This window comes from Stomoxys calcitrans, chromosome 1 (assembly GCF_963082655.1).
Source record: "Stomoxys calcitrans chromosome 1, idStoCalc2.1, whole genome shotgun sequence".
NCBI classification, from domain to species: Eukaryota; Metazoa; Arthropoda; class Insecta; order Diptera; family Muscidae; genus Stomoxys; species Stomoxys calcitrans.
Window position 1 is genome coordinate 97,734,761 of NC_081552.1, and position 11,443 is coordinate 97,746,203.

The following is an 11,443-nucleotide window of genomic DNA, read 5'->3' on the forward strand; positions in this document are numbered from 1 at the left end:
AGATTTGGATATAGCTGCCACATAGACCGATCTCTCGGTTTTAGGTTTTGGAGCCAATAAAAAACGCATTTATTATCCGATGTTGCCGAAATTTGGGACAAAGAGTTATGTTAAGCCCCTCCACATATTTCTGCAATTTGGTCTAGATCGATCAAGATTTGCATATAGCTGCCATATAGACCGATCTCTCTATTTAAAGTCTTGGCCCCATAAAAGGCACATTTTTACTCCGATTGCACTGAAATTTGACACACAGATTTATATTATGCTCTTCGACATCCGTGTCGTATATAGTTCAGATCGGTTTATTTTTAGATATAACTTCTAAAAAGACCAATATTTTGTTATATACAATTGAACAATAACTTTTACTTATTAGTATTTGGTCTAAATCGGAACATGTATTGATATAGCTGCTATGGGGCATAAGGTATGCAATTTTCACCAAATTTTGAAAAAAGGTGGTTTACATATATACCCGATGTGGTGGGTATCCAAAGTTCGGCCCGGCCGAACTTAACGCCTTTTTACTTGTTTCATATTAAAATTAAAATCAAATAATTACATTTTAACTATTGTTTTACCTATTTCTATCAAGTAACTACTACGACTGCTCCTGAACTCACGAGTGGATTTTGAACAGCTGATACACGATCCTACACTCGTTAGCGAATGCTCTAACGCCAAAACAAAAATTGTAGAACAATTTTACTAGTTCAACTATGTAGTAATTCGACCCAGGTTGGTTAGATCACGTACCGTTTTGGAGTATAAGAAGGGTATTACTGTTAGGGTGCTGGGCTTACATTTTAGTATTTAGAGGGAACGACAAGCTGATTCCTTGCTTAGGTGTATGTTCGTAGTGGAATGGGGCGGAATAATATCCGCACCCTCTCTGTAACCTTCCTTAACACATATCTAACCACAATCTTTTCAAAGTTTCACTGTCAGTTTTATATATTCGAATGCTATTGGGATTGAACGAAAGATCGACATAGACATAGATCATGTTAACTAATGCATCAAATATTGCCAGGTATTAGAAAGGGTATGATAAGATTTAAATCTGTTAAAAGGATGGTAGTCAGTAATTGAAACAAGCAAAAGCGTGCTAAGTTCGGCCGGGCCGAATCTTATATACCCTCCACTATGGATCGCATTTGTCGAGTTCTTTTCCCGGCATCTCTTCTTTGGCAAAGCAGGATATAAGAAAAGATTTGCTCAGCTATTAGAGCGATATCAAGATATGGTCTGGTTTTGACCACAATTAAATCATATGTTGGAGACCTGTGTAAAATGTCAGCCAATTCGAATAAGAATTGCGCACTTTGGGAGCTCAAGAAGTAAAATAGAGAGATCGATTTTTATGGGAGCTGTATCGGGCTATAGACCGATTCAGACCATAATAAACACGTATGTTGATGGTCATGAGAAGATCCGTCGTACAAAATCGGCAACTCAGGCAAATCGGATAGTAATTGAGACCTCTAAAGACTCAAGAAGTCAAGATCTCAGATCGGTTTATATGGCAGCTATATCAAGTTATGAACCGATTTGAACCTTATTTGACACAGTTGTTAAAAGTAAGAATAAAACAAGTAAAAAGGCGTTAAGTTCGGCCGGGCCGAACTTTGGATACCCACCACCTCGGGTATATATGTTGTTTCTTTACGAACTTTGGTTTTGCCTTTTTTTTCCCACAAGACTAGATTGCTTTTTTTGTTTCAATTCAATTTGTTTATTTTCACAGGTTTGTATTTTTTTTGTTCCACTGTGCAATATTTACAATGTAGTATAAGCTTAATTAGGTAAGTGCAATATAAATTAGTTTAAACACTTTGTGCAATAATTAGGTTTTAAGAAAATATATGTAGGTAAATTTTAACAGTGTAGATAATAAGTAGTTAGTAATTTTATAATTTTTCTTGTGTTTCTTGCAATTTTTGTTTCACTAATTTCCTTAGGTAAGTATTCTTCTTGTTTTTGTTTTGTTTTAATTTCAAGGTAGGTATTTAGGGTTCACAATATAGGTAAGTATGTTTATTTTCTAGATGGTAAGTATTTTTAAACAATTTCACATTTTAAACAGTTCTTAATTTCTTTGCTGTGTACAATTTAATTTCACTTTTTCTTTCTTTTTCCTTGCTCACAGGTTCTTTTTGTTGTTCTTTTTTTTCTTGGTCGCGGGGGTTTATATGCGTACGGGAGTTAAGCTTGACTTCGAATCATTACCAAAAAGAAAAGAATATCATCTGCCAGTGGTTGGCGATGACCATTTGTTTGGCTGAATAACAACAAACAAGTATGTACCCAGCGACTGCATATACGCACGTTGGTATGAGTGCGTGTGTGTTTTACATGACAGACCGCTAGGCACATACCTGTTGCGTTTAGCTAGCACAGCAGCTATGATAAAAAAAATAGCACAACCATGAACATTCCGCCCCCCATGACCAAGTGTTACATTCCAAGATTTTAAGGGCTACGTAAGTATGACGATGGAAGCCTTATTGATTTAGATTCCGAATAGGGCCGGATATGATGTATCCCAGTACCGTCCTATAGGCGTTGACGTCACCAAGTCCGGTAAATATGCGACCTTCTCTATGTATTGCAGAGTATGTATCTGCACCAAGCTCTAGATCGATAGGAACATTGCTTCTCGGGTCCGGGTCAGCTAGTGAGCTATCAGTTAAATCACGGGTCGGGTCGTGAAGAAGAGGGTCGGAATAGGGTTGTCTTGGCAGCTCGTCCGTGATGAGCGCGTTGACCTTTAACGCCCAAGTGCTAGTGGGTTGGCGAGACATAATTTTAAAGCTAGCAAATCGTTTACCTTGGTACAAAAACGTTCGAAGACCAAGCCGGCGGAACGTCGCATACGCGATTCTGGACATTATAGAGGACTGGCTTACCAGGACTCGCACAGAAGCCCAACTGTCGACGTCTTCACCGGTTATGCGTATAATGGCCGTCGGCACAAAAACAATGTCCCATAAGAAGCGGGGCGGTGTCACAGGCACGTCTATATTGAGGGGTGCCTCTTCGAGTTGAGGGGCCCCATGGAGTAGGGTGTGATGACGATCATGACAACGGCGGCACCCTGTGAGGCTTGTACAGTCTGGCGCTAGGTGACTTCTTGCCAGGCAATTTCTACAATAGCCTCTCCTTTCCACTGTTTCGTACCGTTGGTACGGGGTTTTGTCTCGAAAGCGCTGGCATGAGTTAAGAGCGTGGTCATCTTGGCAAAGACCACATGAATACTGCCATATACTTGGACGACCACGCCCACGTTGCAAGTCCCGGTCCGCTCCAGGATGTCCTCTTTCCTGGCGATTGCCATCACGTCTTTCATTGTGTCGTGCGCCACGATTGTTTTCGCGAGGTCTTTCCTCCTCCTCTTGCCAATCTCCACGGGGTAAGTAGGCCGCCATTCCTGTAAGAAAAGTCTTGTGAGTACCGTGTTCTAAGGTTCGTGAGTACCCGACTAGTCATGCGGAAAACAATTTGACAATTTTAGTAATGGGTCTAGTGACTATTCCGTTTGACGTTCTAACATCTACTACTCTTATATTTTGATCTGTACCATGATAGGCCCTTTCAATGCGACCCATTGTCCATTCCGTAGGAGGGAACCTATCGTCTCTGATTACAACTAAATCATCCTTTGCGAGATTTTCCTGCTGATATTTCCATTTGGATCTGCGGTGCAATTCTTTCAAATACTCCGACTTCCATCGTTGGCAAAAGTATTGAGATACTATTTTGAGTCTTTTCCACCTATTAGCAAAAGAGACATCCTGATCTGAAACATCAGGCTCCGCTGGGGTCAGAAGTGGTGTACCAATAAGAAAGTGGCCTGGAGTCAAAGGCGAGAAGTCATTGGGGTCGTCGTTGGCTGGACTCAGCGGTCTGGAATTTAAGCAAGCCTCTATTCGAGTCAAAATTGTGGACAATTCCTCGAACGTAAAGTTCATTTTCGGAATAAACTTGCGCAAGTGGGATTTAAAAGACTTGACACCCGCTTCCCACAGGCCGCCCATGTGAGGGGCACCAGGAGGAATAAATTTCCAAACTAGATTTTGATAAACATTCTGCTGCAGCGTTTGGTTTTGTAGAGTCTTTAAGAACTCTAGACGATCCTTTTTAAGTAATTCAGAGGCGCCCACAAAGTTTTTCCCATTATCGGAGTAGATACAGGCCGGACAACCTCTACGAGCAATAAAACGCGAAAACGCCGCTAAAAAAGATTGTGTAGAAAGGTCGGTTGTTGCCTCCAAGTGTATGGCTTTTGTCGCAAAACAAACAAAGATACGGACGTACCCTTTGGTAATCAGACAAGCACGACCTGAATAGTTTTTAATATTAAAGGGTCTTGCAAAGTCAACCCCGGTATTGGTAAAGGGTCTCGAGAGTGAAGTGCGCTCAGGTGGAAGGGACGCCATTATTTGTGATTGCAAGTGCTTTTTATACAAAATACAGGTCTTGCAGTTGTGTATAACTTTCTTAACAAGGGGTTTTAACCGAAATATCCAAAATTCTGATCGCAATAATCGTGTCATGAGCTGGTTGCCTCCATGAAGTGTTATTTTGTGTGCAAACTCGACAAGAAGTTGAGTCATTCTTGCATCATATGGCAAGAGAATGGGATGCCTTTCATTGTATGACAGTGCCGGTGATTGGACTAGACGCCCATTGGACCGCATAACCCCTTTCGAGTCTAAAAATGGGTTCAATGACAAAAGGCTACTGCTGGGCGACAATTTAGTTTTCTGTTCTAAATTGTGGTATTCGGAAGCAAAGTACTGTTTCTGAGTCATAACTAAGAGTCGTTGCTTTACGTCTTGTATTTCTTCAGCGGTAATCTTCCCAGACGAGATTCTAAGATGCGATCGACCTGCGCTAGTGTTTCGCCAAAATCTTAAAACATAACACAAAACTCGATATGCTCGAGACAAAGAAGAGAATCTTTCGAGAGGGTCTTCAAAGGTTGTAGTAGCAAAAACTTTAACTGCTTTCGCTTCTAAACTCGTGTCACTAAAAACTTCGTACGTTGGCCACCTGTCTTTCGGAAGTTTTAACCATAGGGGTCCGTGCCACCACAAATGATGACCTTTCAAGTCAGATGGTGAGCACCCTCGACTGGCAACATCCGCAGGGTTACTTTCGGAGTCAATATGCAGCCAATTTTCAACCCCGACGTTTTCCAATATCTCCGAGACGCGATTTCCCACAAATGTGCTCCAAGCACAAGGTGGTTTCTTGAGCCATGCTAGAACAATTGTTGAGTCAGTCCAGTAGTAAGTTGTGAAGTTAGAAATTTGAAGCTTAGCTATAATTGACGACGCAAGCTTTGATAATAAAACAGCCCCGCATAACTCAAGCCTTGGTAGCGAGATTTTCTTTATGGGGGCTACACGAGTCTTAGCAGCGAGCAAATATGTTTCTGTCTTGTGGTCTTCATGTTCCACTCTTATGTAAAGAGCTGCTCCGTACGCACTCTCAGACGCATCACAAAACCCGTGAACTTCAACTTGACACGAAGGCACAAACTGAATCCATCTTGGAACTTTTACTGATTCAATTTCCCCACAGTTTTTTACAAAGGTTTGCCAGTTTATTAATGCTATTGCTTTGAGCGTGTCATCCCAGTCTATTTTGTCAAGCCATACTTGCTGCATGACTAGCTTGGCGATTACAATAACTGGGGCCAACCAACCACAAGGGTCAAACAATTTGGCAATGGATGATAAGACCTCTCTTTTTGTGTACGTTGGTCTGACTTCTAATGATGGTGGTGTGAATGTGAAATAATCCCCAGAAATATTCCACCGAATACCAAGGGTTTTGGTTGAAGAGTCCTCCGAGAGCTCAAGCCAATTTACTGGCAGCAATTGATCGGCAGGTAAGTCTTGAATGACTTTGTGATCATTTGCTGTCCATTTCATGAGTTGAAATCCAGCCGAGTCAAAGGCTGAGATTAACTCTTTACGAGATCGGATGGCTTCTTCAATTGTGTGAGCCCCGACCAGAACATCATCAACATACAGATTCTCTTGAATGATCTTTGATGCTAAGGGGTATGTGTCCGCCACGTCTTCCGCAAGTTGAAGAAGTGTTCGGATTGCAAGGAATGGTGCGCAATTTACTCCAAACGTGACTGTCAAGAGCTCAAAATCCTCGACTTGGTCCTTTGGAGATTTTCTAAAAAGTATTCTTTGGAATTGTGTCTGATTAGGGTCTAGGAGAATTTGCCGGTACATCTTCGTTACGTCCGCATTGAATACGTATTTGAAGAATCTCCACTTCAAAATTTGTAACACAAGGTCTTGTTGAAGAATGGGTCCAGCAAACAGGTTGTCGTTGAGGCTTCTTTTGTTCGAAGAAGGACTTGACGCATTGAAAACCACTCTAAGTTTCGTTGTGAGTCGATCTGGCTTGATGACAGCATGATGCGGCAAATAGTAATTGGGAGTCTTAGTTACCTCCTCGGCCGATAATCTCCTCATGTGTCCAAGTTCCAGATATTCCAGAATAGTTTTATCATATTGTTCCTTTATTTCAGGCGTTGCCTGCAGCTTCCTTTCCATTCGATAAAATTGTGCTAAAGCGATGTTTCTAGAACTTCCTAGTTCTTCGCAATTTTTAAACGGTAGGGTCACAACGTATCTTCCATTTTGGTTTCGGCGAGTGGTTGTCTTAAAGTTTTGTTCACAAACCATGTCCTCTTCAGACCTCAAAATCTTTTTGGGGGTCTCCTCCACCTCCCAAAAACGTGTAAGTATTTTCTCTATCGATATTGTGTTGTGCAGAGAAACTCGGTTACCCCCTGTAGTTCCTTGTGCTATGGGTCCACCAACGATCCATCCAAAAACTGTGTTCTGTGCCAAAAGTGTGCCGACTGATTTCATAGGAGATCCAATGTCAAAAATAAGGGGTCCTATGTCCATTCCTATTAGAAGGTCAACCGGTTGGCTAATATAGAATTTTGGATCTGCCAAATCAAGGTTGGCAACATCCCGAAGTTGTGCTAGGTCTAAGTTTTGTGGTGGTAAATTAGAAGGAAGGGCCTTCAAGACAGGCGCCCAAACCTCCAACTCAAATCGAGGGTCTAAGCTTGAACGCAAAGTAAAGAGACAAGCTTTGTTCGAAGTTTCGGCTACCATCTGGCTAAGCCCCGTGACGTGTACCAAGTTTCGCTTAGTTGGAAGACTCAATTTGTTCTTGAGTTTATCTGTTATAAAGGTGGACTGCGATCCAGAGTCAATAATAGCTCTGGCATCGAATAGTTGTCCTCTAGATTCTATCTGCACTACGGCAGTAAATAGCAAAGTTTCCCTAGGATGACGCTCACTAATTTGCTTATCCCGAAGGGTCAGGGTGGTGATGTTACTTTGTCTTGTGTCAGGAGTGGACTGTATAATTGTCGTAAGAGCGGTAGCACTAGTACTGGGTCGCGCTACATCTCTGGCTGGGTCTTGGCTACTAGCTTGGGTTTCCGTTCCCTTGTGTAGCATTGTGTGATGCTTCAAGTTGCATTCTCTACATGAAAATTTGCTCTTGCAGTCTTTTACCCCGTGATTAGATGAAAGGCAATTGTAGCATAAGTGTGAAACCTTCACGATGTGAATCCTATCATTGATATTTTTCTCAATAAACTTCGGACAATCCCGAATGAAATGCGTTGCTTTACAAATCTGGCAACTTTGAGCCGTTTGGGTAGGTTTTGCCGGAGGCTGTCTTGCATTAGCATTATTCTTAGCACCAGAACTGTGGGTCTTTTGTGAAATGTTCGTGTGAAAGCTGTTGAAAAACTTTTTGTTCTGGTCCTGCTTATTGTGACTTGGCTTACTAAAACTTGGTTTAATATTGCTTACAGACTCGAGGGTCTTAAACTTATGGGTCAGAAATCTGTCAAATTCCGCCCATGTTGGAAGAGTCTTGCAATCATTTAACGAATTCTCAAACTCCTCTAGAAATTGTCTAGGTAACCTTGCCGAACATAAGTAGATCAAGATCGGGTCCCATTTTGTAACATCCACGCAAAGTATTTCAAGAGTTTGTATACAGCTATTAACAGTGCGCTGCAGCTTCTGAACTGACTGAGAACATTCTACCGTAACATTTGGCAGATTAAAAAGAATCTTTAGCTGTTCGTTGACCTGCATTCTTTTATTCTCATATCTGTCAGTTAAATTGGACCAAGCTAATAAAAATCCATCATTTGTCAAAGGAACGTGGCTTATCATCTCCCTCGCCTCTCCTGCGGTCTTTTGTGTCAAATGAAAAAGTTTTTCAACGTTGCTTAGCCTTGGATTCCTAATATAAATTGCAGTGAAAAGGTCCCTGAATGTTGGCCAAGCTGTATATCCTCCCTTGAAAGTGTCTGTATCACACGGGGGGAGTCTAGAGACTGGCATAAAATCCCTTTCCTCGGATCTTACTTGCTGTATCGACTCTCTTTCTGCCTTCTCCTGGATCGCCTGTTCTTTAAATGCATTAATATCCGCGTTCAATGAACCTATGACTCGCATATAGCTTTCCCTAGCGTCTTTGTAATGAGATCGAAGCTTGTTTCTATCCATGGGTGTTTCGCCCTCCGCTGCAACATGATCGCGGCATTCTAAGTATGATTTTTTAACGTTGTTCCAAAGCGAATCCAGCTCCACTCTTAGAGCCTCCAGGCTATGAACATTATCCTCGGATCTCGCTGCGGCGAATGTGCTGTCGAAATCCACCAAGTCATTGACGCTATTTGCAAATCTATCACGTATAGCTTTCTCCATTTTGCCAAAAATTCCTTGCTGCTAAAATTTTCCAATTCGAGAAAATTTCAGAGAAGGGTCAAGCAAAACACTATTTAATTGTCTCGGTTCAGGACCTAAATTCAAAAAAACTCAATTTTCCTTGAAGGGTCCGATGCCGACTATCAAAGCGGATTCCCAAACTAAATGGCACAGTCTTCGTTCGTCTGTGGAGGCGGATTAATGATAATGGAAGAACAAATAAATTTCCTCTCAAGGCAGCGGGTCAATCAATTCAGTGCTTCAGAGAAAGGCGAACAGAAACCCACTTTCAATAAATCGTGGCGAATTGCAATACGAGGGACGTGGTATTTGCGCCCCAATAGACAGTCTTCAAGAAAGCAGATAATATCTCTGTCGATTTGTAAAATGTTGGGACAATTTTTTCTTTTTTTACCCAATCGATTTAGGTCACTTTGCTCTACAACGTATCATTTCATCTAAGCCAGCGACAAAATTTCAAAAAAAAAAAAAAAAAAAAAAATCGCAAACACAGTCACGTCTTAATAAAGAGCCAACAACAAAGACCCTGTGATTCAAAAATCAAATTCAATTCTGACTAGGCCTCTATACCACAAGGATCGTATCTAATCAACGAGGCACAAATTTAAAACAAAACAGGATGAAAATGGCATAGATTCGATTTGGGTCACTTTTCACATTAAATTCAAAATGGACGTAAATATTTCCGAAATTCCTTAATAAATTTTTTGAAAATCAAAAATGGCCGTCGAGTCCCCTTCTTCAAACGTATATAGGGTCAATGGATCGCTTTGCATATGTGTGTCACAAAATTCATATGAGTCAAAAAATGGCGGGTCACTAAACTCACTCCATTGGGCATCAAAGCATTTATCGCATGAACTAGTCTATAGCACGCAAAAGGTAAGTATACAGGGTCATGCACAGGTTTCGAGTATTTTTTTTCCACATAATTACAATGAGAGTCAAGAAGTGCGGCACCTGGTATTCTCTCCTTGTGTCGTGCTTTTATATACGCATGTAAATGGGTACTCACTTTGAAGGTAAGGTTTGAGTGTATGTGTAGAGGTATACGTGTGTGTGTGTGTCTGTAGACGCCGGCCTTCCAATGTCCGTCCGCTCAAAAACTTATGGCTGAATTGCTGGAATGCTCGTAACGGATTTAAGATTTCTGGATCAATCTCTTGTTATGTAACGCGACCCCGAACCGAGCTTTTGTTTTGTTGTTGTGTAGATTAATTGATCTTGCAGCACGCTCACAATGTCTCTTGTACAATTTTGATTATTTTCTATTATTATTATTTTTTTTTTTTTTTAAACAAAAAATAAAATTTTTTACTTTTTCCAATGTATTTTAGCTTTTCCCAAAGGGATGTAACACAACTAATGTCTGTGAACCACCAAAATCACACTTTTCGAAATGGCCACTTAATTTAAAAATTTTTTTGAAATAACCACACTTTTTTTTTTCACATATCCGGCTCGAAGGACCAAAATGTTTCTTTACGAACTTTGGTTTTGCCTTTTTTTTCCCACAAGACTAGATTGCTTTTTTTGTTTCAATTCAATTTGTTTATTTTCACAGGTTTGTATTTTTTTTGTTCCACTGTGCAATATTTACAATGTAGTATAAGCTTAATTAGGTAAGTGCAATATAAATTAGTTTAAACACTTTGTGCAATAATTAGGTTTTAAGAAAATATATGTAGGTAAATTTTAACAGTGTAGATAATAAGTAGTTAGTAATTTTATAATTTTTCTTGTGTTTCTTGCAATTTTTGTTTCACTAATTTCCTTAGGTAAGTATTCTTCTTGTTTTTGTTTTGTTTTAATTTCAAGGTAGGTATTTAGGGTTCACAATATAGGTAAGTATGTTTATTTTCTAGATGGTAAGTATTTTTAAACAATTTCACATTTTAAACAGTTCTTAATTTCTTTGCTGTGTACAATTTAATTTCACTTTTTCTTTCTTTTTCCTTGCTCACAGGTTCTTTTTGTTGTTCTTTTTTTTCTTGGTCGCGGGGGTTTATATGCGTACGGGAGTTAAGCTTGACTTCGAATCATTACCAAAAAGAAAAGAATATCATCTGCCAGTGGTTGGCGATGACCATTTGTTTGGCTGAATAACAACAAACAAGTATGTACCCAGCGACTGCATATACGCACGTTGGTATGAGTGCGTGTGTGTTTTACATGACAGACCGCTAGGCACATACCTGTTGCGTTTAGCTAGCACAGCAGCTATGATAAAAAAAATAGCACAACCATGAACATATGTAAACCAACTTTCATCAAAATTCGGTGAAAATTTCATACCTTATACTCATATACCTCATACGGATCTGAACTATATACGACATGGATGTCGAAAAGCCGAACATAAATCACTGTGTCAAATTTCAGTGAAATCGGATTATAAATCCGCCTTTTATGGGGCCAAGACTTTAAATCGAGATATCGGTCTACATGGCAGCTATATCCAAATCTGGACCGATTTTGGGCCAAGTTGCATCAACATGTCGAAGAGCCTAACACAAACCACTGTCCCAAATTTCGGCGAAATCGGACAATAAATGCCTTTTTTATGGGCCCTAAACCTTAAATCCAGAGATCGGTCCATATGGCAGCTATATTCAAATCTGGACCGATCTGGGCAAAAT

At 40.3% G+C, this 11,443-nt stretch overlaps 2 protein-coding genes across 2 annotated transcripts; both read right to left on the reverse strand.

The window, feature by feature from the left end:
• Positions 1–1,800: 1,800 nt before the first annotated feature.
• Positions 1,801–11,049, reverse strand: LOC131994112 (uncharacterized). Its single transcript, XM_059360405.1, has 2 exons — positions 9,820–11,049; positions 1,801–3,433 (listed from the first exon to the last, which is right to left on the reverse strand). Exon 2 carries the CDS (start codon positions 3,429–3,431, stop codon positions 2,508–2,510), a length of 924 nt encoding a protein of 307 aa, XP_059216388.1. The 5' UTR covers positions 3,432–3,433; positions 9,820–11,049; the 3' UTR covers positions 1,801–2,507.
• LOC131996634 (uncharacterized) lies at positions 3,489–7,514 on the reverse strand. The gene has a single exon (XM_059366187.1). The coding sequence runs from the start codon at positions 7,512–7,514 to the stop codon at positions 3,489–3,491; it is 4,026 nt and encodes a 1,341-aa protein (XP_059222170.1).
• Positions 11,050–11,443: the final 394 nt, after the last annotated feature.